The 26,033-nt window shown below is 41.0% G+C and overlaps 4 protein-coding genes across 4 annotated transcripts; 1 reads left to right on the top strand and 3 right to left on the bottom strand.

The window, feature by feature from the left end:
* Nucleotides 1-3,762: 3,762 nt before the first annotated feature.
* On the bottom strand, nucleotides 3,763-5,487 carry LOC116250318 (berberine bridge enzyme-like 22). The gene is given in 3 exon segments (XM_031623951.1): nucleotides 3,763-3,773; nucleotides 3,884-4,500; nucleotides 4,502-5,487. Coding segments are annotated over 3 exon segments (1,614 nt in total).
* Nucleotides 5,488-6,626: 1,139 nt separating this feature from the next.
* LOC116250601 (chloroplastic import inner membrane translocase subunit TIM22-2-like) lies at nucleotides 6,627-9,672 on the top strand. Its single transcript, XM_031624353.2, has 5 exons — nucleotides 6,627-7,005; nucleotides 7,497-7,561; nucleotides 7,711-7,783; nucleotides 7,876-7,929; nucleotides 9,207-9,672. The coding sequence occupies exons 1-5, from the start codon at nucleotides 6,813-6,815 to the stop codon at nucleotides 9,452-9,454; spliced, it is 633 nt and encodes a 210-aa protein (XP_031480213.1). The 5' UTR covers nucleotides 6,627-6,812; the 3' UTR covers nucleotides 9,455-9,672.
* Nucleotides 9,673-11,184: 1,512 nt separating this feature from the next.
* On the bottom strand, nucleotides 11,185-14,997 carry LOC116250600 (probable cytokinin riboside 5'-monophosphate phosphoribohydrolase LOGL10). The gene is made up of 4 exons (XM_031624352.2): nucleotides 14,695-14,997; nucleotides 12,948-13,076; nucleotides 11,925-12,109; nucleotides 11,185-11,801 (listed from the first exon to the last, which is right to left on the bottom strand). The coding sequence occupies exons 1-4, from the start codon at nucleotides 14,881-14,883 to the stop codon at nucleotides 11,441-11,443; spliced, it is 864 nt and encodes a 287-aa protein (XP_031480212.1). The 5' UTR covers nucleotides 14,884-14,997; the 3' UTR covers nucleotides 11,185-11,440.
* Nucleotides 14,998-22,106: 7,109 nt separating this feature from the next.
* On the bottom strand, nucleotides 22,107-24,725 carry LOC116250317 (auxin-induced in root cultures protein 12-like). The gene is made up of 2 exons (XM_031623950.2): nucleotides 24,104-24,725; nucleotides 22,107-22,761 (listed from the first exon to the last, which is right to left on the bottom strand). Exons 1-2 carry the CDS (start codon nucleotides 24,662-24,664, stop codon nucleotides 22,294-22,296), a joined length of 1,029 nt encoding a protein of 342 aa, XP_031479810.1. The 5' UTR covers nucleotides 24,665-24,725; the 3' UTR covers nucleotides 22,107-22,293.
* Nucleotides 24,726-26,033: the final 1,308 nt, after the last annotated feature.

The following is a 26,033-nucleotide window of genomic DNA, read 5'->3' as shown; positions in this document are numbered from 1 at the left end:
TGTGATTCATCACCTGTGAAGTATAATCACTCAGGTGCTTCTTATTTACTAGTCATCAACTACCTGTGAAGTACAATCACTCGGGTGCTTATTTACGAGTCATCAACTGTGAAGTACAACGCTACCTGTGAAGTACAATCACTCGGGTGCTTATTTACGAGTCATCAACTGTGAAGTACAACGCCACTGGGCCTGTGTCTGTTTTTCCAAACAATGGAAAGGTTGCCAAGTGATATATATATATATATATATATCTTCTTCTCCGACCTTTAACTCGATATTGTCACATATGTCTGGATTTATAGAATGACCAGGCTAAGTGGTATAAAGTCTAGATCGAATTTGGACGTATCTCCGCTACAGACACACCTCCTCTGTTTTAGAGATAGAGAGATAGAGCTCCATGTCTGAACAGGAACAAATAAGACTACATTTCCTTTTTGTTTTGTGAAGAATAGTCATTCATGAAACTGAAGTAAGGCTCTTCACTTCCCAATAGCAGCTTGCGAACTTACCCATGTCACATCTTGGTCTATGTTTTGGCTTGGCACTAAGAAGTTTCAAGCTCTCTCACATTGAAGTAGGCACAGAATTTTTTTTTCCATGCAAAAAAATTAGTGGACCTACTTACGTGTAAATGTCACACCCCGACCTTTTTAACCCTCAAACTATATTTTTTTTTTTCTAAACATAAGGCATCGAGGTGTGACTACCCAATAATTCAAAAAGACGATGAGCCAAGCAATTCAAAACAATGGGGCGAACTTTTATTGATATAACCATTTTGTTTCATACAAATTCACATCTATGTGCATAACCAAAATGCCCCAAAATCACTAACATTGATGCCTAACAAAAAGAAGACATCAATAAAACCAAAACATGACGCGCCGGCACTACAAACGACAATCCCAAAACCACCCCAATAGGACGTGAGTGAAGCCATCTGCTCAACCTGTTGTCCCGGGTCTGCCAAAACCTGAAAAAGAAAACAACTGAAGGCTCAGCCTTCGCAGTATGGCAACAAGCCAGGAAAATGCCAAACCCTCTCAAGTAAGGCTCAAATATACAAGCAAACATCAGAACGATCTATCATTATGTCGTGTCAGGACACGACATGCAGAGGCCACTCAATGGCTACAATAACATAATTTCAATCACATGCAATGCATCATCAACATGTCACTTGCATTCATAAGCACAACAGTCACATGTACAACAATCCTATACATTTCAATCACATACATTTCAGTTTCATTACTATCAGTGAATTTACAGTTCCTGTGGGTGCAAACACAGGCACGTGCACATCGCGGGCGGCCCACAGCCGAGAGAGAACCCCCGTGGTGGCTCAGAACAGTATGGATCCATCTATCCACTGCAGCGGTAGAGCACTCATCCATGGATGTGTGAATTCCAAGGAGAGATACTCAGCCTTCCCTAGGACACCCAGGTTGGGAAGGCGGGAGCCTACGCTCCAAGCACATCAAACAACAGTACCCTGGGGCCTTGCACCGCCTGTGCTCCGAACAGGCGAGACCAGTGGCGAAAGCGGGACAACTCCCATACACATAGTCACATCTCACTGGCCTCTCATCTCTTATTCTTTCGTTCTTATACTTATACTTGCACAAACACATTTAACTGGCTAGCTCCTGAGGTTGGTTCACTTCACGAGTGAACTCACACCTCCAATTGCCTCCACACGAGGGTTACACGTAACCACAACAGTTTTGGCTAGCCGTCATAACAATATGAGTACAACTACCAACTGTGCAAACATTTGCATCATTGCCCGCGGCAATGGGTATTCAATAAACATAACATTCACATTCATCATCATAACAATCACATCTTTGAAAACTTAGCCAAACCACAGAGAGTAGTCTCAATCTGTGGTGGGCTCGTAGTTGTCCTATGCAGTTATCATTATAGGATGCTTTCTAATGCACAATTGGGGTCGAGGAGACACTCAACTCGATACCCCGCCTCATCTGTCCTAAACAGTTATCAATTCTAGCATGCACATGCAAATGCGTAACATTATCAAAACAATTACTATAAGCCTTTCAAAACAATTCATATTATATATCAATTTATGTACATGCATACCCACATTCATCCACGGAACACTCAATCAATTCACATCACAAATTCTAGGATCCCATGATCCTAGGAACACACATTCATTCACTTGCCCAGGCAGGGATTTGCCTGGAGTGTCGCCATACCTGTGGCGCGTTCACAAGAATCTTCAAAATGCCTCGAGCTTCGAATCCGGTAGCTCAAGGTCGACGGGACGTACCCGATGTACCTGCAGACACAAACACAAGATAAGATTCCTACTTCATACCTCAACAATTCAAACAAAAACAAAACAAACTCATTGAGACACGTGTCATCGCCTCAAGAGGGTGTCGACGGGTAGTGTCGACCCACAAGTTCTCCAAAAGGGTCACTTCCCACTTCTAGCCGTGCCAATAGATGCCAAAACTCAAAGCCATCAATCCGTCTATCACTAACGCCTTTCTCAAAATTCCCTTTTTCTTAAATCAAGGCGTCTACCCCAAAGATACATCCAACTTATGTACGTTATCCCTATTTAACTCCAAGATGCACCCGTTCACAAAAACGCGTGCTACAAGCTCACTAAAACGGTCCTAAATCTTCCCCACAACCTCACAAACTCTACCATGTTTCCCCCAATGCTTCGAAAATTAATCTATCATGCTTAAATGATCATCCAATATATGAATCTTCGCTTCCCAACATAATCGCAAGCTTTCCCCCAAATACGAAATCACTAACATGTGTTCCAACTAATCAATTCTAAGCTCTAGCATGCTCAAACAATAATTATACGCGTTCCAAAGAAAAATATATCATAAAATAGGTTCAATTTCGCATTGCTCACCCCGATTGAAGGTCTAAACTGCTGTAATCCTCCCGGCAGCCACCTCACCCGTCCAAGTGGTCCCCAAACGGCTAAAATCCTCCAATGCCGCCACCACCAAGGCCTTCTCTAATTGCTGTTACGAGGGGGAGGACAAATCCCCAAGCTGAAAACGGATCCAACAGTGATAGCATAGTGAAAATCAGTGAGAGAAAGTGCTTGATTGGAGAAAATAGAAAACGAGCAGAAAATGGGGAGAGAGCGTGAAGCGTGGACAGAGAGGGAGGTCGAATAGAGGGAGAAAGAGGGAAAAACGGAGGGGGACTGATAGGGGAGAGGGTTCGGTCAAAAGGGAAAAAGAAGGCAGTGAGGGGAGAGGACGGGAGAGAAGAGAGAGACGGTGGAGAGTGGGGGGAGTCGTTCGGTGGAGAGGGGAGACGAGAGACAGTGGGAGAGGGAGGAGGGAAAAGAAAATGGGAAGGAGAAGAAAAGAGAAGAGAGGAAGAGGCAGGGGACGACAGGGTTCACCTCAATGCCGCCGTCTGTCGTGGGTAAGGAAGAGACGGTAAGAGGAAAGCGAGGGAGAAGAGAAAGCGAGGGAGGAGGGACAGCGTCGGGCTCCTCTCGCGTGGGGCTAGGGTCCGGGTCTGGACCCTGACCCGACCCGCTCCGCCCAAACGCAGCGGGTTACAGTAAATGGATGTGCATATGATTTCCAAAAGAACATGGAAAAAATCCCTTAACCAGAGCTGATTTCATGGTGGTTACTAAAGTTTTTAGCAGGATATGTAAGGAGGAAATAGTAACTGCAGTCGATTAATAGATTCAGGTTTAGACATTAGTAAGAAAGAATCACCAATATCTGTCAATCAAACAGATCCTGGACTCAAAAAAAGAGATTAATGAAATATAGCACTTGGATAATGATCTCTAAGACCATTTCGGTACTACCAAGTACTACACTTTTCCTTCGGAAATGAGAGTTACAACCTCGAGAGAGGCTTTCACTTTTTCTCGTCAGCAAAAGTGGGGGAATGCTCTGCTCATTTCTAAACAAATTGCTCGGATCGAATCTGCCCTTCACAGCCGCTAATCTCATAAAGTTTCCCTTAAAGTATCTGTAACCCCAAACTTTTGCTTCCTCATATCCACCCTTCTCTTCTAAGTTGATTCCCAAGTCGAGGTCTCTGTAATTTATATAGGCACTTCTTGGATTTTGTGAGACATGAGGACCCATAACCTCGTACAAATCTCTCAACCATTCCATCTTAGAGGGCCCTTCTTCTTCTTTGCTCCATTTCAACACGTACTGTACGTTGAACAAGCTACCATTCCTGTGAGGAAATGGGAGTTCGCCCTCCAACCTGCCGCTCATCTTTCCACCATGAGGATCCAAAATCACAAAGACAATCTCTTGCTGCAGTATTCTGTCCCACAACCCACTCCACACTCTTTCTGGTATGAGCTTTCCAACAAAATCAGATTTCCCCTTGAAATAAGTCTTCTCCCTGCTCTTCCTATCCAACAATACTTCAATTGGAGAGTTTGGAGGAAACCAATTAAAGTACAAAACGGATTCTATCCATGTCATCTCTTTACAGTCTGTCTTTCAAGCCCAGTTCAGGAAATTTCTCATTCATTCCTGGTATTAGCTCTTCAACAGGCCCAAGAAACAGAGAATTAAATACGACCTTAATTGCTCTCTCCCTGTTCTCCCCTTGATTAGCTTCAAATATGACTCTGATAAAAAGATCATCATGCAGCTGGTGTGCAATGTACTGCCATCTGCCAACTAGTTGAATTGCTTCTTTCTTCGTGCTTCTAGATACTGTGAAGACGGTAACAAGTTGGGGAACGGAGACCAAGCTAACCTTCCACGCAGTGATGACACCAAAACTTGAAGCCCCACCTCCTCTGATGGCCCAAAAGAGATCTTCCCCCATTGAGTCTCTACTAAGAACCCTTCCATTTACATCCACTACCCGAGCATCGATGACATGATCGGCAGCGAGGCCGAACTTCCTCGACATCATGCCGAAACCCCCTCCAGCAATGTGCCCGCCGACACCAACAGTGGAGCAGACACCGGCAGGGAAACCATGGATGCTAGTTTTCTCTGCTATCCTGTAGTAGACTTCACCAAGTGTAGCACCACCTTCCACCCGTGCAGTGTAATCCACTGTATCTATATTGATTCTTGTTAAGTTCATGAGGTCCATGGTCACAAATGGAGTGGTTGAGGCATAGGAGAGGCCCTCATAGTCATGACCACCACTCCTGACTCGAATTTGGATATTGTGCTGCTTACAACAAAAGACAGAGGCTTGGACTTCAGACTCTGTATGGGGTGTTATAATGAGTTGCGGCTTGAGGTTGGGAGAGGAAAAACGAAGGTTTTGCATTGAGAAATGCAGGAGGGAAGAGTACGAGGAGGTGTCGGGGCTATGGAGGATGCCGTCAAGGGAAGTAAGCGGGATGGGGAAATTGTGAATGAGACAAGAGAAGAAAAAATCTGTATCTACCGATGCAGAGGGAGATGAGAAGAGAAAAAGGGCAAAGAGGTTGGCCACTGCTAAGAATGTCATCTGATACATCTTGGGTGTATCGTGTGGAAGAAAGAAGAGGAAGGATACCTCTATGCCCTCGCATGACATGGAGAGAGAAAGAGTGAGAAAGATGCGACTGCTACGTGCACCATTTCGAAGATGGTGCTTGGCAGTAGAAGCCACGTCGCAGCAGCAGGAAAGGACATGCAGGAGGTTTAAGAGGTTACAGAACAAGGTGTTCAATTCAGGTGGAACTCTTCAACTTCACGGTTGCAGCATTTGAATTGGCTAATCTACGCCTTGCCCTGCTATGGAACTCATTTCACAGGCAAGAACTGCTGTTGGAGAGAGAAAGAATGTAAAGTTGACATATTACTTTTGTTTTAAAAAAAATTACGATTCAAAAGTCAAATCATAACAAATTCAATGTGAACAAATTTACTTGACAAATTTCTTTTGCTAAAGAAAAAGAATAACATTCAGAAGTCCAATAATAACAAATTCACTGTGAACATACCTATCTGCACTTTTGAACGAACTTGTGCACGAGCATGAGTTTGGAACCGGTGCCAAGTTTAGAAGTACGGAGGGAATCCCTCTGTGGTTCTTGGGAAAAATGTGGGAGGCTAATCGAAATATGGAAGCATCAAACTTAACTTACTTTTCACTTATAACTTAAAAGAAACTAATTTTCATAATTCACTATAAAAAAACTTTCATTCTTTTGTGAAAGCTGTCAACTAAGCACTTGAAGTGAAATTCCATTCTCTTAAAAAAGGGCAAAAGTTATCCAACTTTTTCCCAACATTATTTTTATCACTATACTACTTTTTTATTGTTTTAGCTGGCGTTTCCTTTTCCATTAAACAAAATATATTCTGGGCGTTTGTTTAACAGCTTTTCTGAAAAAAATGAGCTTTAGTAAAAAAATCATAAGGATGTCTTTCTAATTTTGAGTGGAAAATATGCCTGCAAAAGAAATTTTTCTGAAACTAAGAAGCTCAAGTTGAAGATCTTGAATAAGTCCCAATTTTATCGAACCTGACTTCCAAGTCCAGCCTCATTAATAATTAAAAAAAAAAATTGACAACATCTGCACGCCAGAGCAAGTTGTGTAAAGACATTTTTGGACTAAGGGCGAGCGCAAAAACGCAGAGATATTTTGTCCCGAGTTGTTTGAGAGAATGCGTTGGGCCTTCTCCAACAGTAACAGACACCTCTCGGGGAATTAGTGGCAATTTATGGCTTAATGGGCAGTCCTCCCCTACCTTGATGACTTACCTTCGCGCAGAAAATTGCAGGTCCGAGAGCCCAACTGGATAACCCTCGACTCTTCATTTTCTGCACGTCATCAGATTCTCGGGGAGGGAGAGATGTCGAGCTCAGACAGTGAAGGAGAGGGTGGAGTGAGCGAGATCAACGATGACGTTCCTGAAGATAACGTCCCCTTCGTTGTACCATCATCATCATCCTCTTCAGGAGGGGGAGGAGGCCCTCTCCTCTGCTTCACCAGATTCGCGGGAGACGCCGCTGGCGGTGCACTCCTGGGCTCCGTTTTCGGTTACGGTTAGGCCTCTCTCTCTCTCTCTCTCTCTCTCTCTCTCGCTTGCATTCATCTTCTATCGGCCCGACGATGCCCATGCTTGTTATTTTCCTCGTTTCACGCGCTAAGGTCTTGGCACTTATGATTTAACGAGGTGAGAAGCCATGGCGAACCGTGCATTGGGAGTGTGGGTGGGAAATTTGCTTCGAGTAAACAACAATTCTCACCAACTTCGTGTTTCAGATTTATGTGCTCTTTATCTCCCCGGACCATAGGAAAACAAAGGATGGGGCATCGGATTCACATGAGATTCTCCCGTTCTTCTTTTTGGTCATTGTGAATGCGACCGTTGATTGATCGGGGATTGGGATGATTGGGGAGGATTGCAAGCTGGATTATCCACATGCTCCTACCATTAGGAGAACCAGTCACCATATGTCCTTCGTTTTTTGTTTCTCTTTACATCTCATAATTTACTGATTCTGAACATATGTGCGTATGTGTGTGGAAGCAGGTTCTGGATTGATAAAAAAGAAGGGACTTAAAGGATCATTCGCTGATGCCGGCTCTTGTGCCAAGGTTTATTTTTTCTTTTCATATACTTACAGCATCATGAACTTGAGATCATTGTAAGCGACCTGTAGTTTTTTGCTAGTAAAGTAATGCGTCCTTTTGAAGCGTCCTGTATCTTGTGGTTTACTCGTATCCCTTTTCATATTTTTTCTTAGACATTTGCTGTTCTATCTGGGGTTCACAGCCTCGTTGCCTGCTTGCTGAAGAGAGTTCGTGGCAAAGATGATGGTTTGGATTTTTGTCCTTTGACGAATCTATTACTCTTTAATCTCTGGTCTCTACATGTAAGATTCATGATGTTTGTTCATTCTGGTTTGCAGTAATCAATGCAGGCATTGCTGGATGTGTAACTGGACTTGCATTAAGTTTTCCAGGTACGCTACATATCAAGAACCTGCAATATGCTACTCTTACTGAAAATTACATTAGAATTTGGGCAGACGCAGCAACTTTGGAACTTTTAGGCATATACATGCATGTCTGTAGGTATATATGCTGTAGAGAATAATGTTATCTTCGGGAAAAGCTTTCACTGAACAAGTTGCAAAATCTGCTCCTCCAGTTTGGCCAGATCCAAATAAAGATCAAAGTCACCTGGTACAGAATAGCTGCTTTATATGCCTTGAAGTCCCTTTCTGGACGATTCGGGGAGAAGGCCATGCCTTTCCCACAAAGATTCTGTGTGGAATAATTTGCTCTGCAGGAGCTGTCTTATAGTTGAGTAACAAGGACAGGGAACTTGGTGCATGATTATGACCGATGATGTGGTCTTATAGTTGGAATAGTTGGATGGAGAACTTGGTTTGTGGTTATGACTGATGACATGGTTGTAATTAGGCAATTAAAGGTGAAACTCCGCAAGACAATCTGAGGGTTGACGGTGCCAGCATTATATGGGACCCTTATGTCCAGGAATCAATATTCTACTGAGATATTTCAGTCCTATCCATCCATTTAACTTTTCTTCTTGTTTGTTGATTGCCCCAGGAGACATAAATACTAGAGCTAGCTTGAAAAGATAAGAGATTTTTTTACTATCTATTTTCATGTGTAACATGTTCCTTAAGTTTCCTGAGGTCTGTCAAAAGAACCTGTAGGCAAGGCAAATGCTTGTGATAGGTATACAAATCAGTGCTTTCTTTAGACATAAAGAGCACAAATTTGTCTGATTAACTTCATATAACATATGACATAAGTTCCATGAACTTAATAAGACAAATACACAACTTTTTTTTTTCCAATCCTTCAATCTTGTTAATTAGAATATATGCCTGTTTGTGGTCTCTTCTCTTTCAGCTTAGAACTGGTTATACGTGTTAACTCCCTTGTGGGGATAAGTATCAATTATGAATCTTCTGGCATCATTTCTCTCCACTAAACTGTAATCTTGCAAAGAAGAATTTGATGGCAGAGAGGTGATATGATGATAGTAGTTGCAGATTTGCTTGAATGATGTTTCCAGATGAATATTTATAGTTTGAAGTTGGCACCGAATTGATAAATTGCACATGTTGAAAGTTTGTCAGTCGATGCATCTAAAAAGTTGAACATGTGTGATCCATGAAAAGTTTTAGCTGTTCAAGATTTACTAAGTCATATTCAATGTGAAATGCAGCAGAACGTTTGTGATACTTTCTCATTGCCCTTTCAGGTTCACCACAAGTTGTTCTCCAGAGCTGTGTCACGTTTGGAGTTTTCTCAGGTATTATTGAAGGACTGAATAAGCAACAACCTGCATTAGCAGCGCCACAATTTGGTAAGGCTGGTGACAGGAGGAATCACCTGGGTGCTTCGTCCCTTGTTCTTCCTCCATTTACACTAGCATTGCCTTGTAATATGGCCGATGCATTTTCTTCCTTCTGCCAGAACTTATCAAAGCCTAGAGTTGGGAGACATTGATATTCTTAGATCTATAATCCAGCTTTTGAACTTTTCCTTATTTTTGTCTTTTCGCTTTTTCTACATTTTTGTCCACTTGTTTTCAGTCTCATCTATACCGTAATTTGAAGATGAGATCTAAAACTAAAAGCTGTAAGTTTCAGATGCATGCTCAATCACATCAGCTATGTGCAATCAGTCAGACGACTGCATTCAGTAACATAAACTAACTTACTTCCTGCTTCTCTCTCTCTCCCTCTCTTTCTCTGTGTGTGTGTGTGCGTCTCCTTTGCTTTGCCATTTAACTTTCTAACCAATGGATGCTTTAAGCCGAAATGGGTAATTGTGTTATCTGAAATGTTAAAGACAGCCTAGCCTGCTTAGATTTGCAGATGCCTTCTTCTATGTTGTATCAACAGCTTCATGTGCCAATGTAATTTATTTGGTATTGAGATCATGCGAACTTGCTAATTCATCACAAAAGACGATCCTTTATTGCATTTCTCACTTTTGAATTGCCTAGAGTCAGCAGGCTCATTTGCTAAAATTATGTATTTGATATATCTACCATGCAATTCACTAAGAATGATGCTTTTTAGCATTATTTGCATCAACTCACTGATTGTTTAGAAATAGTTTTATCAACAAATTTGTAGAATTTGGTAATTTCAAACTCCAAGAATAGAGACGAACCTTGAAAATAAGAACTTAGAAAGAAAAGAACAGTGTCAGTTGAACTCAAATCCCGAAAGGAATTTTTTTCTGTTTGACAAATATCAAGCTTCCATCAATACTGGTAAAAACCTCCTGAGGAACGATTTGTTCAGGTGCTCTATCAAGATCCTTGATAATTTTGATATCAGTGACATGAAAAAAATTATTTGGGCTATCTGCAGCTTGACTGACATGTATTTCATGGATTTCCTCCATGAAAGTAGCTCTCTCTTTGATAGACCAGCCAAGACTAGCAAACTAGTACCAGATTATACCAGATGAGATGCGCCCCGTTATGAACTGGCCTTCAAACTGAGAAGGTCTTAAGTTGACCTACGTCCCCTACCCAAGTGAATGTATCTCTTGTAGTAGTGGTTTGAAAGCAGCCACTGCTTTACAAGCCCCGGCCCTCTTTCTTGTATCGGCTTCCCATTGATGAAGACAATGAAATTTCGATATTGTGCTTGCAGAACTGTTGAGTAAGCAAATTTCTGAACATTTCTGAACTGCTTACATGTTTTGTTCCTTTGATTGCCTCATTGATTAGCCTATTAGGTTGATATGCTGCCAGGCACATATTGTGCACTAAGTACTTCAATTACTTTAGGCATGCTAATGGGTTGGAATCAGCTCAACTCGGGCTCTCATCATATCAGACAAGTTGAATTCGGTGCAATTGGGAGATGGATTTGAATCTGGAAATCAGAAGATCCGGATAAGATTTAAATTCTACTAGAAAAAGCAAAACCAACCTGCAATGCATTTGAGTGTAGGAAAGGCGCAATATCAAATCCCTTATGATAAGTCATTCCTGGCCAGCATATATCATGGTTAACAGAAGAACGAGGACAACCACTTGCGCTGAATCTCCGTTTCTTTTTACATCATCTTGCCGAAGTTTACAAAGAAATTTGATATGAAATTTGAGATGTTGATGAAGAAAATTCATCATCTTTCCAGAGCGCTATTTTCCTTACATAATTATTCTTCTTCTCTAAGCTATTTGGAAAGGAAAAACAAGTTCAAAACCATTAACGTATGTCAACCAACCGAATGCAGGAGAGTTTATAAATGAAAGAAGTCTGAACAATACATAAGCTTATGACGACAGACATGACCACGGACATTAGGCAAGTCAGAAAACTGGAGCAAGAGGACACCACCTTTTCTTCCTGAGACTGCGTTTCCTTCTTGAATCCTTGATTGGATCAGAGAGATTCGCCTGACAATAATTGCCCTTTGTGCATTCACATAGTATATTCTCCTTTGGAAAATTATTCATGTATGTTCTTGCTAATTTAGCATATAATCTAAATTTGATGAGAGGCCATAAAATTCAGCCAAGTAAGCAAGAGCTTCATGGTTATCACTACAAATCTTCCATATTGATGCAAGCTCTCCTCTGGAGAGGGCACCATAATGTTCACAGTCATCAAGGAAGTCCAAAAGCCTCGAGTAGAAAGAATCATAATTCATCAAAAGAAAAGGAACCGGAAATTTAGATCCTATCCTCTTTAGCTGAATCAATGCCAATATCTCAAATATCTCATCTAGGGTGCCCACTCCACCAGGGAAAGCAACTATAGCTGTTCTGTCAGAATCACAGTTCCTAACAGCAGCATCCACGAGGCCATGCTTCCGTGCAGAGAAAAATCTGCATTATTGGTTTCAAATCAGGCTTTCGTTTTGCATCATGAGCAAGAATAGTTATCATATAAGTGAAACAACAGAAGAGATGATAAAAGGAAAAAATATAGCACTCTGTCTGGAAGCTTACCTGCAAGTTAAATATGTTTCAGAAGGAAGGTAAGGATGGATACTTGAGGCAATCCATTCAGTAGCCTCCCTTCCTATCTTTAGGCCACCAACAGGTTTTCCTGCCTCAAGAGCACCTTTAATTGCTGCATCCATTAGCCCAGGCCCTGCTCCTGTCCATGTTGTGCAGTCCAATAGCTTTGCTATCTACAAAGGGAACAAATATCAACGCAGCAGCTTCAACTGCATTGGAAAGATACATGCGCTAGGCAGATGCTTAGGAGGCATTCTAGGTGATATCAGCGTGTGAACACTGATTAGCAAGTGCACATATTTAGAGCAAGCCATATTATATCCTTTTAAGAAAGAGGACTCTCTCAGCAGGTAAGAAGCTTGTAGAAGGATCTTTTCAGTTATCCTACAAGCAGATGGCTGATCTACATGTGCCAGCTGAGCAATTATTAACATACATAACTGGGAACAAACGAATAATGCTTGACAAAGAAAAATCTTGGTTTACTGACATACTGGTTAATTAGACAAAACTGGAAGTTAACTATAATACAGAACAGTAACATACACCACATTAATTATTTTGTTGTGTAACACATGAGAGAATAATCACAGATTTCTCCAATGTAAATCCCCATTGTCCTTGCCCGTCAGGAAAGCCTCACCAATGTGTTAGCCTTGCAACAAAGAAGACCTGAGCCGGGCGTTGACTCTTGATTTCCTTTTAACTTGAAGGCCTTTAGTTGATTCATCTTTCGAAGTGCACGAAGCACATGTGGTCATGTTAGCACCATCATAATGACCCATATCATGTGAAGGTTTATTCATGAAGATGTGGCAAATGAAATTTCTATAGGTAGAATATAAAAAAGGTAATGGAATCAAAGATGATGCTTTATTGTCCATCTTTCTTCAGTCTCTTTCCATTAGAAATTAGCTTCAGATTTCAGGTTTTGAAAATTTCAATTACTGTAAATTTCAAAACCTGAGAATGAGAAAAATATAGTATGAACATCAGATATGCTTAACTTACCTCTCTTCCCAACTCAAATGCCTGGATGTAATGTGGGTGGCATGGATCTATCCTTGAAGAACCAAGATAAACAACCCCTCTTCCGAGCCTGTTTATGAGTTCATAGCATTTCTGAATTTCCTTACCAACCTGTATGCAGCACACGCCAGAGTGAAGGTCGAACAGTTAGATATAGGATCTTCATCTGTCATTAATAATTTACTTATAACCATAGGCTCAATTTTTCTTTTTTTTTTTTCTTCGTACAATGTTAAAAAAATATGAAAGAAATCATACAAGAATCTAGAATCATATATGTACAACCTTCTATTTCGTACAGAAAACTTTCTCACTTCTGAGCTATAAGCTTCTTCAGTTATAGACATAGCATCAGTTGCATGCGCAACCATTTTCCAAATAGATCAGTTTACATAGATCGAAATGACCTAGTTGCAGATTTGGAAGAACAAGGAGGCCTGACAAGCTTAAGAAGCGCCAAGCAAATGCCAGCAATATCTTTGATCAGGTACCAAATATTACCATTACCTGCAGACGCCAGATATGTGGAAAACGCATGCCTATGATCCAACAGCCGCGTTCAGTAGCACATCTCTACCTCTTTGGCTATGGAAACACGACAAATCCATGACAACAGAAAGGAATACAGCAAATAACGATTCATGAGCAGAACACATGGTGGGACGTGATCAACGTTGGATGGAATAAAGAAAAAGCTCTAGACAGCCATCTCCGTTACTCATAATACTCGTTCCAAGTCATCCATGTCAGGTAGCTAGAAATCATTCGGTTCAGCGTCAGAAGGCAAATGGTCAAACAGTTGCAGTGAAGCGTCTGTAAACTAGCCCAATCAAGTAACCAATGTAGAAGAAATTACATCTCCTTTTCAAAGTAAACATCAACTATGGCAAAGCCAGTATATAGGACGATTTCTACCCACAAGTTTTTTTTCTATCAGCACGTCTAGTAACTCAAACCCAATAAATCAAGCAGATGATGGGGGCAGTTTAAGTCTCAACTTAGTAATCAAAAGCACTAAGCAGGTCTAAGCAGCGGACATTTCAAAAGGATTGAGCAGCTCCTATACAGGAACTTAGGCTGGGTAGCTGCTTAGGGCTTAGCGTGCTCTTGACTACCAACTACCAAGATAAGGCTGTTGGCGTGTTTCTATGAAAACCTTCTCAAGATAATGCACAGTAATCACTTATTTATGAGGATTTGAACACGAGATGACTATGTTATCAAGGAACATCGAATTCCTCTTAGGAGGCAGGACACCCTTGAAGTTCCGATACCTTAAGAGAGCTGACAATTTAAGCTCATAAAACCAGAAAATGACAACACAAAATTAAAAAAAGATACTAAATCTCAAAATGATTTATCAACATATACGCCAGATGAATCAAGATCAAAGATTATATTGTTACGATCCAACTGCACATTAAGATCATACAAAAGTGAGGCAGAGGCTTGCTGAAAGGATGACTCTCCAATGGCATCTTACCAATGGAAGGTCAAACAGGAGTACAACTCACACGCACACTAATTTGGGCATGTAATCAGCAATCTAATCGGTAACCAATCTCTTTACTTTCCTTGTCATAAACAGAATCCTTTACCATTTACCAAGGCGAGTGTACTCTTTGGGCACCTCGAGGGTAACGACAAATAATCCAACCATCACCATATACAACAAAAGTCACTACCAGAATCAAAGAGAAGAGATCAACAAGGTGAAAGATTCGATCACCTCGCTTGAGCTCCTCCTTCCCACGAAATCCGCCGACTCCTTCCTGCATACTGCGACTCTTGGAGAAGGATGGAGTCTTGAAATGCGAATCTGAGACAACGATGGTGTCCGAATTTGCGTGTCCGGAAGAAATTCAAAGTCCCAACGAAAATTTCCGACCAAGCTCCGGCAACTAAGGACGCCTGCCATTGGTTTCCCCACTGCCCTTAGAAGAAGGAGCTCCTTTTCATTTCATCCCCCAAGCTCCCGCTGTTTCTGAAAAGATCGAAGAAACCAATGATGCAAGGGAATCTCCTTTCTCCAATAAGCCACTAGTTGGTGCTGCCAAAGATGCGCCACGAGCCCAGTCAACTGGGCTCCGTCTTCATTCAGCTTAAGCTCGCATAATACACGTCTAATACGGGACGTTGGTTCTTTAGAATGACGATGTATGGATATATCGTATGATCAGATCGGACTAGAAAATGTTTAACTTGATCTCCGAGCCCAAGTTCGTATCCAAATTCTAAGAACACAAAATCTGATTAGTCAAATTTGGTAAAGGTTGGATCCGACTCCCAATCAGCTTCTAGGACAAGGTCTTCCCTTTGCATGTCAAATTGGATCTATTGGTCAGACTTACCATGCAGCTTGAGCTTGGGTTGAACAGCAATGTTCCAGTACCAAGTAAACCTTTTACGTGGATCATGCTCTTCTCAAATGGGTTTGGATCTGGTTAGACGTTATTGTTATTTCAACCATATCAGATAAACAATGTCTCTCAACATAAGTGATGGTTTAAACACAAAAAGAAAAACTATATACAGTGTCAACGTATTTGTTATTTAGTTGCTGTGAATCCAACCCATTGCGATCTTAGCCCTGTGAACAGCCTGCGACCTATAAGCAAAGTCACGAATCTCACCATTTTGTTCATGCGAGAGAGAGAGAGAGAGAGAATATCAGCATTGTCAAGAAGAACGGGATGCAGCTGGTAGGGATGTACACATGGACCAACTAGAACTTACGAGTACCAGTAGAGGTGATTTGCCATTTTGTTTGGTAGAGATTTTGCAGAAAATTGACAATACCAAGGCAAAGGTCGATGGTCTCTTTGTTGCTGCCACAAAACACACAACTTCTGGGAAGCTGGAAACCCCACACTTTTCAAACTGTCAGGAGTTTGTGTATTCCCTTGTATGATTAGCCAAAATACAATTTTGGCTCTTGGAGGTAGACCTCAATTTCCTATGCAAGCAGTCTTTTAGCAACGAAAACAGTAGTTATTCTTTCCTGTTGAGATATTGAGATGAAACAATGTGTTATAATATTTGGTGAGCCTCTTTGGTTTGTTACCGTTGCCAAATGGCCTCTTAGGAAACAAAGCGGTACCGAGAGCTAACAAAAAATGACATACATCGTTTAACCGATAACCCAGTAGATGATGTTGGTACCCAACTCATCATTGGTATCCTTTGATCCGTAGACTGGGAATGGTAACCGAGACAGACAACAAAGAGTTCCATGAACTGGGTCCGTATGTCATGCTAATTAAGTGCCACTATTCGACTATTAGGGCAACACTTTTCACTGGTGTGGAGGGAATGCCCAACTACCAATATAGGTTTTTGGGACATAGGGAGATAGGGGACACTGGACAGTGGGATATCTTCCTGTTCCTTCCAAAAAAGAGAAAAACTTGGTCCCAATTTACTAAATGCCTTTTATTTTAATCACACAGCTCCACCAAAATTTAAAATTACATGATCCGTTTATCTTGCTTTGCAATGTTATGAGACATGAAATGAACAAAATATTAAAAATTGAGGAATGGAACAAAGTTCATGCTTGATTGAAGTAAAAATCACTGCCTTTATTAAAACAACAAATGGTGCATACAGAGAAGGCAAGATCTGAGATAAATAAGCAGATCTTCTCAAAAATGTGTCCCTTCACATAGATACAAGCCACCAAGACCCCATACCCAAAAAAACAAAAACAAAAACTTAGCCACCCATTAGCAAAATTTACAAAAAACATCATCAGTTGAGTTCAAGTGGTCTCTCACAAAAAACTGCCAAAATCCTACAAAGAGGAAACGTGAAGTCATCTGTGTCAAAAATGTTTGACCAAACAATAAGGATGCGATGGATCACAATTGAATTGGATGTACTCCAAATTCAAATTCAAGTATGAATGAAGAAAAAAATCTATATCCAAACCCAAATTCAAATGTGAATTTACGATATGAATCCAATAGAAGCCGTTCTTTTTTTATTCACATCCGCATCTGACTTTTAAACTGAATCTAGGCTGTGTTATAAAGGTATACCTTTTAAAATATATGGACATTGGATATAGGATATTCATTTAAAAGTTAGGTCTGAACCGTATCCAAATTCGGTTTGATATTTACTTGAATATGTATAATCAATATGTATAATCTGAATCTCATCTGATTTCTCAATCGAACATCAAAGCTTTTTCATATCTAATTTTTTTTAAAGCAGTTGACTCATATGTCAGGTCTAAATCGGATTTGTTGACGTCGCTACCAAACTAGATTTCCTAATAAGACATGAAAAGGTGTCGGACGTAAAATTACTTGTTGATTAGATCGATTAATGATAGCTTCAGCGACATTGTTACTGAGAACAAAGCGAGGGTGAGAGGACGTCACTGGCAAAGTCCCCTCAACAATTAATGGAAATTGGGTCCAACTTGCCGTTAATTTTAATTTGTGGTTTCTTGGTGAGGTAAGCTCCTTGATCAATTTTTCTTGTGAGGGAGGTGAGATGCCTGGCTATCTTAAATACTTTCCATAATATTGCCTCTCTCTCTCCTCTCTCCAAAAGTCAATGGTAGCTAGCTTGACGTGTTTCTAAGTTTCATAAACAGTATCCCAAAGGCCAGTACTATATACTGTCAAAACATTAGATATGCGAGACTTGGACTGTATCAAAATCAGGAGTTATTTGAGATTGAAAACCCAAAAAAAAGAAAAAAAAAATCTTATTTTACAAGTTTATTTATCTAAGTGACAGAGCCAGAAATTTTTGGGCATTAATGTCACTTTAAATTTCAAACTTTAAAAAGACACTGATATATAAAAGAAAAAAAAAGTAAGTAAAGCACTTTATAAATCTTCCTTTTTAAATGGCTCAAACACATTTCTAAGTGGCCATTTGGTAATTTGGACAGATTGTTCCATTAATCTCTAAAGATGAGGGCATATTCATGTGAACATTATATTATAGTGTACCATTAATTTTCTCTAGTACATATATTAGGGTTGCATAGTTTCCGTACTGTCACTCATGACAGCCTTGAGCTTATGAAAGCAATATATATATATATATATATATAGAAAGAGAGAGAGAAAGAGAAAGAGAGATTCCGTACTATCACTCATGAGAGCCTCGAGCTTATGAAAGTAATATATATATATATATATATATATATATATATATATAGAGAGAGAGAGAGCCGATAAAATGAAAATATATAACAAAATTTGGAGACAAGAGATTCCCTAAATACAAAAACAATCCGCAAAAAAAAACATACCGCAAAAAACACAAGCAGGAAAAACAAATATACAATACAATGCACAGAAAAATAGGAAAGACGAAGCGGCACAGTCACCCAACCGCAGTCAGGGGGCGGCGCTATAACCGAATGGCGAACTGGATATCCCCTTGCACAAGACGAGCTACAGAATCTGGTGAAGAGAAATGCCCCTGAAGACCTTGTTGTTGCGCTCCACCCAAATGCGCCACCAAACTGAAATGAGCCACGACTTCCAGACATGACTCCAGGAAGCAATCAGGTGGGGGAAAGGACAAAAGAGGAAGAGAAGACGAATGGATGGTGGGTTTGGAAGATTACTAACAAGGAAATGACAAGTAGAAGCAAAAACACTAGAGAAAAAATGAGACACTGGTTAGCCAAACAGATGCCAAGGCGCTGTAAGTGATCAAAAGTGTTGATATGACCAGTAATAAGAAGCCAGACAAAAGCAATGGCACGAGGAGATGAGCCAAGAGACCAAAGAGACCGGAGGGAAGTGACGCGACAGAAGGACCAAAGGAGGTCAGGTAACAAGAAGAAAAAGTGAACTCACGGGTAGGTGAAATGTGTTAGGATGGGAACGTGAACGATGAGAGGTCAGCAAGGTGGAGGAAAAGAGGAAGGACAGAAAGCATGTCGGACCAAAAGTAAGAGGAGGAGGTGTGAGAGATAGAACTATGCCAGACGCTAGGGAAAGACAGGTCGAATTTTGAACTAATGAATTGGGTGATGAAAAAATGTTCAGTTGCTAACTGCCACCACCAAGAACACAGAGAAAGAAAGAGAGAAAGAAAGAGAAAGAGAGATTACTGCACGACTTTTATTATCTTATGAACTTTATGAGATTTCTTTAAGGCGGGTCTCCACCTTTAGGTGCGGCGCGCAGGAGTGACGTAACTTTATGAACCTTGCCTCTCTTAAAGTGATATGATAGATCCCATAGAGGTCACAAGTTGCTCCTGGTAAAAGCATGCGCCGATGCCATTGCCATTAATTGGCCACGGAAAAGTTTGGTCCTCATTAATATGGATAAATCTTCAGCGTTGAAACCAGATCTAACTCTCTTTCTCTCCAACCATAAATCCATAAAAGAAGATGCCTCCACAAAGTCCACCAACCCACTGGGGATAGGCCCCACTTTCAGACGACCCATTTAAGATTGAAATTTAAGGCATCAATCAAGATCGGGCTTCATTGGTTCGGGCCTATGCATCTTTCTCCAAACACAGCTTGAACCTACGTCAAGCGGCCTGGCTTTTGCTCAGTAAGAGCCTTAGACCAGAGCCTGGGTTTTATGTTATTAGTTTTTTACTTATTTTATCTAAAATTTTTGAATTTTAAAAATTTACTATTTTTTTTTAAAAAGTTGTTTGTGTCTACTAAATATGACCCACACTTAGATTTAATGAAAAATCCATGCTAAGATTAGTTAGCAATTTAACCCCCCTCTCAGCGGCTATCCCTCTTGACAATATATGTCCTTTGTCTTTAGGCGACTGCCTCTTCTTAATTGACTATCAACCTTTTTTTTATTTTAGATTTGACATCTCGCATATTGTCTTCTAGTAATGAAGATATTCAAAATCTCAAATTACTGCTGAATTAGTTGCGATTGAAACTAATGGGTTGGATATGGGAGAGGAGCCGCCAAATGCAAGTTTATAAATCTCCATTTTCGCAAGAAGACCGAAATACATCGGCGACATATTCCAGGCGGTCCACATCGGCCTTAGAAAAAGCATTTTAAACTTTTAAATTGCTTTTCGTTAATATATTGGTTAATATATCGGCTTGTATTGGCCCGACTTTTTAGGCTACCTGCCGACAAGATATACGCTTACCTATCGGTGAATATTTTACTCAAATTTGGACAGCAGGAAGGACTTTGCCCACTGCATTGGAAGACTGGAATCGGATACAATAAAAGGCAAGATTGGACTCATCTCCAACCCTAATAAATAGCAGTTATCAAGTAGATTGGAGACTCAATTGGATCTGACACAATAAAAACTGGTAAGACTGGACCCACTAATTTCCAGCCCTAATTATAAGTAGCTGTTGGTGCACATTTAGCAATTAAGATTGTTATTAATTCGTTCAAGTTGGCGTGCCATGCATTCACTGATCTGCTCATCTTGAATATCCAAAGAGCTTGTTTAAACTCAGCGGAGACAACTCTACATGACCAATATGAACAATTTCTTGTAACTTGCTTTTTTATCTAATAAGCTTCTTTCTATGTGCTTTAGCGTTCAAATATTTTCTCACTACAAGTTAAATTGTAGTTGGTTCGCTAGATCAGAATATCTTGCTTCATTATTTAGAAACATTATTTGTCCTTTCATCTCTGCGTTGTTGCTTCATTAGTTAAAAACATTACTTGTCCTTTCAACTCTGCCTTGTCCCTTCTTCATGTCAGCCTCGGCCCTTCCAACTCTTTGACGACGTAGGCTTCGCTCCTCGTGCATTTGTCTTCCACTCTTCATCTACTCGTCCCGTCCCACTTTCTTAACTGTGTGTGAGTTGCCTGCACCGTTGCACACATAACTTCTATAAGTAGTAAAAGCAGATGAGATATTTTGGTAATTGGTTAAGAAGAAATGTTCTTTCTAATGTTTTTAAGTATTTTTAATGTTCATTTTTGTATTTACAAAAAGTTTTCTATTTCAATGTAAACTGACGGTATTTTAATTGTATGCACCAAAAGAACACCTAACTGTCCCTTCTGTTTTGAATTGTGGTAACTTCACACCAGCTGCCATCCCCGAGTTGTTCCTTCTAAATATGTCTCCAAAAGATGGACTATTTTTCACCTTTCACACAAGCTTTAAATTATTCTCATGCAATTGAGAGATTGGTCTCCCATCTTTATTGATGAAAGCATACAAGCCATACTATTCACCATTCCCATCATAAATTCTTATAGGTGATCTCCTTTTGGAAGAGTCAAATCATCTACTTGCAAGCCAGCCATTTATGGTTTCTCTGCCATCTATTCACACACACACACACAGAGAGAGAGAGAGGTTGGAGTTAAGACTCAGCCACATTAGCCATAAAACAGTAACACTAAACACAAATCAACACTTGGTATTATCAGGATTGCCTCTTCCAAATCGAACCCATGACATAGTTAATACACACCGTACTCTGACCCATGATCGAGAGAGAGAGATTTGATTGGGTGGAGAAATCGCATTCAATGAGCGCAACTAATAAAATGGATAGGGAGCTTTCAAAATCCGGGCAGCCTTGCACCGGAATTTGCCCTTAGGACATGTAACTAAGCGGGCAGTCAAAGGTTCAAACCTCATGAGCGTCGACTCTTCATAAGCCAAAGCAGTTCCTTATTCTCAAATCAAGGAGATTAAGGAAAATAAGGGCTGTTTTTATTCCAATTAGTAGGCAATCGTTCCCCATCCAGCTTAGTACATTGTAGTTCTTGGAAGCAAATTTAATTGCAAAAAATGGACAGAGACTAGCTTGGGTTGGTTGGTTGGTGGCGTACATGGCCCAACATGTTTGGAAATTCAACCCCAAAACGAGAATCATCATAATATATACACTAAATAGGGCATGAAGGCCTATTATGAGCCAATATCTAGCAAAAGAACATCAATGGTGGCTAGAGAAGCTTATCAAATTGGAATAACAAAATGTGCACAATTTAGGAATCTGACTTTAGTTAATTTTCACCGCACAAGCAAATCCGAACGTTCGTGGGGGGAGAATTTTTCACCGTCAGTTGCTTACAAGTCAACAATGGTTAAATCTTAAAGCTTTTACAAAAGGAGGTTCTGAAGTTTTCCCCTCCTTCGAATACTTATTAGCTCTTGATGAACCCATTTTGGAAAGGAAAACGCTAGCTCCAAGTCATTTTCCCTCTTTATTCATGCGATGACGAACATTCCAAACAGATCAAACAAGGGAAAGAAGCAGATTCCTAGGAAAACACAGCTATAGCCTTTCCCAACAAAAGAAAAAAAGTAGAAAGAACTAGGAAAACAACATCCGCCGGAGCGTATGATCGTCACGTTGCTCCACCCAGCCTTAGAGAAGGTTCAGTCTCCCGCTCGACTGCAAGTGACCGCCGGTCATTGGATGCATATGCAGAACCCCGTTGGTGACCGGTCCGCTCTGCCACACCTGGTTGATGATGGTGCCTCTTCCCGGCAGCCGCAGCTTGGCGTAAATGACGATGTTGCCGCCGGAAGTCGTCTCTCCGGCGAGGTTCAAGACGGGGAAGCTGAGGGCCGTCCTCCTCATGGAGGGGCTGTAGCTGTCGACGGAGGTGGTGAAGACGTTGACCTTCCCGCGGTCGACGTAGGCGACGAGGGCCTGAGACCCGACCATGCCGAGGTGGGCGGGGTTGATGGCCCAGGCCACCCAGCCGCCGGGGGCGGGGGCGCAGCCCTGTAGGCGATGTCGAGGGTGTGGTCGGAGGGGGAATAGGTCCAGTGGAGGGAGGAGCCGAGGACGGGGTGGTCGATGCAGCGGGCGTAGCGCCTGTTGCGGAAGCTCTCAGACTGGCACCGAGCAGATGCTGTGGAGATGATGGCGCACGCAATGCAGAGTGAAAGGAGCAGCTGCATGGTGGAAGCCATTTTCAGGGGAAGGTGGCGCTTTCCCTCTGTTTCCCTCTCTATATATAAAGGAAGCGACTCACTGTTTGAATGGGCTGAGTTAGTCTATGTGTCCTCTTTAATGGACTCGGTGGAGGAGAGGTCCAGTAGACCGGGTTGAGGGCATCACCCTAGTGTGTATGCGGCAAAGGGAATCTGGGGACATTTTAACTATTTCTGAAAGAAGAAAATACATATTTTGGAGATTTTACATTTTTTTCACTTTTAATCTTCCGTCCTCAAACGTGAACAGTTTTCTTTTCTTTTTCTTTTTTTCACATGACAGATTAGGGGTATTTTAGTCATTTCATGCTCCAGTAAAATGAGAGGGGAAAAATTGAAAAGACAAAACTGTCATGAGAGGATTAAATAGGAAATGATAATGTATGTTTTTTCAATTTTATCATGGTAAGACTAGCATCGGGCTGAGTACTCAATTATATATAAATGTTGGATTCTGAATATCTAATCCAGTTACATATAAATGTCTAATCTTATGGTATTTAGATATATTATTGGTTTTAAGAAATAGTTGGAATTTGAGTATGAATCTGAGTTCAACAAATTGGATCTAATTAAGCCAAACTAGAAAACTTAATACGATTTGTTTGAAATAGTGCAAAAGTATTGACCTTTGAGCAAGAGATGAGCAGTGCGTGGTCGACCATTAACACTAATTGGTGAAGGTACATTTCCTTTTATGGATTTTCTTTAAGTAACTTTTGTTTTAACTTTTCTAACTTTGTCTTTATAGGGAAATCACATTGTTGTTCTTTTTTTTTTTTCCCCCGATTTAAGGGTATTTTAGTCTTTTCAGCTTTCTTCGTTGTTAGTGAAAATGTTTGTAGAGATGAGGGGATTCAAAGTTTCAAACCAACGAGCCGTAGTGGCAGGCAGCCATGGGTGAATTAAATTGAAGGAAAAGAGGAAAACACTTGAAGAAGTTGAGGGATGCACTCAATAAACTCTTTTATGCTGCGAATTGAACTAGAATATCTGCGTGAACTCATTTTTAGAAGGAAAACGTTCGGAGTCATTTTCCCACATGCGAACACATCATTCCCAACACAGATCACAATTCCCAACAGATGAAACAAGGGAAACGAAGCAGATTCCTGAGAACACATAATCTTTCCCACAAAAAACGAAGGAGCAGAAAATATCTAGCTAGACAACAAACGCTGGACAGAGACCATTTTTCTCTCTGCATTGTCATCGTCACGTTGCTGCTGTGATCAGCCCGAGAGCAGATTCAGTCTGCCGGTGGAGCGGAAGTGATCGGGGACCATGGGATGCATCTGCGGCACCCCGTTGGAGACCGACGTCCCGCTCTGCCACACCTGGTTGATGGTCGTGTTCTTCCACGGCAGCCGCAGCTTAGCGTAGATGACAATGTCGGCGCCGTGCGTCGTCTCTCCGGCGAGGTTCCAGACGGGGAAGCTGAGGCTCATCTTCCGCATGGAGGGGCCATAGCTGTCGACGGAGGTGGTGAAGACGGTGACCTTGCCGTGGTCGACGTAGGCGACCAGGGCCTGGGAGCCGACCATGCCGAGGCGTGAGGGGTTGATGGCCCAGGCCACCCAGCCGCCGGGGGCGGAGGGGGGAGCCCTGTAGGCGATGTCGAGTGAGTGGTCCGCGGAGGAGTAAGTCCAGTGGAGGGAGGAATTGAGGACGGGGAGGTCGGTGCAGCGGGCGTAGCGCCTGTTGTGGAAGCTCTCGGACTTGCAGCATGCAGACGCCGTGGAGATGAGAGCACCAACAATGCTGAGTAAGAAGATCATCTGGGTGCTGGAAGCCATTAGCAGGAAGATGGCTCTCTCTCTCTCTCTCTGTCTCTACGACTTGAAGTGGCTGACATGACTCTCCATCTTTCTTTTCTTTTAATGGAGGTGGCGGGAAAGGAATTTCTCAGTAGTTGACCGGTTGTTGAAGGTTTTCTTGGTCGAATTAAGCTGAAAGTAGCTGAGGATGTAAAAATTAAGGTGGGATATGAAGGAAGGAGGAGCTCTACAATTAAATTTGAATCCAAATATATGAGATCTTATTAAAGATCCAATGAAGAGTTAACTCGATTACGCATAAATGTTGATCCTTATTCCATACGCTAGTTGGTTCGGAAATTGGTTTTACAAAATAGTCTCAACCGGGGCCTGAATCTGAATTCAACCACATGAAGTCTAGTTCAATCAGCCGAACTAGTCAAGTCGAATTCGTTAAAGTTGATTCGAAGTTGAATAATGTAACCTTGATGATCTTACCTGCAAAGACCAGAAAATTAATCTCACTTAATTTTTTAATTTAATGAAACACCCTTTAAGGCCTAGTCTACTTGATAAATAGGTGATCTTCTTGTAAGGAAAACTTCATGTGAGCTCATAATCTCATGCTCACTCCTTCAATTAAGAGGTCATTTCATACTAGGAAAATATTACCTTTCATAATGAAAAGGTTGAGATTTGATCCACTTTTCTTACAAATTAACTTGTTCTCTACTGGCTAATCCAGGACTGATGGGTGAGTGTCTTCTCTCTCATTTATTTTCCCCTTGTGAATTCAGCCCTAACTGTATCAACGGGCACATCCTCTGTAATTAGTGTGCCATTATCTCTTAATCTTGCGCACTTACTAAAAGTTTTGCATTGCTCACACCCAACATATACCATGCAGCTCTCCAGTTGATTAATATATAGTCATCCAATAAGACAATGCTTCGACTAAGAATTACCATCTTGCTTATAACAAACAATGGTTTCATTGAAACTGATAATCGATCTAACCTAGATCTCTTCTCTCAACTTGGAAATCACGGACTGCCGGCCAAGCCATCGACTCTGTCCTTATTTCCCTGAGTCTTAATTAATTAATAGGATGAACATATACCAGGTTGCTCAGTGAGTAAGCTTCTCAATAATCTAATCTAATCTAGGGATGCCAGTAGATCGGGTTCAAAAATGATATATATCTGCTTTTGGATATTCATATATTTGGATTCAAATATTAATAAAAAAAAGTCATATCTGAATCCAAAATCTGATTCTGATCGGAATCCGGTTTTTATTTATATTTATATTTGAATCGGAATCCGGTTTTTATTTACATTTATATTCGAATGTGAACACAAATTTATTCAGATTCAAATACGAACAAAGAAAAGTCACATCTGAATCC

The sequence above is a fragment of the Nymphaea colorata genome, chromosome 3 (genome assembly GCF_008831285.2).
Source record: "Nymphaea colorata isolate Beijing-Zhang1983 chromosome 3, ASM883128v2, whole genome shotgun sequence".
NCBI classification, from domain to species: Eukaryota; Viridiplantae; Streptophyta; class Magnoliopsida; order Nymphaeales; family Nymphaeaceae; genus Nymphaea; species Nymphaea colorata.
This window is presented reverse-complemented; position numbering and strand designations above follow the sequence as displayed.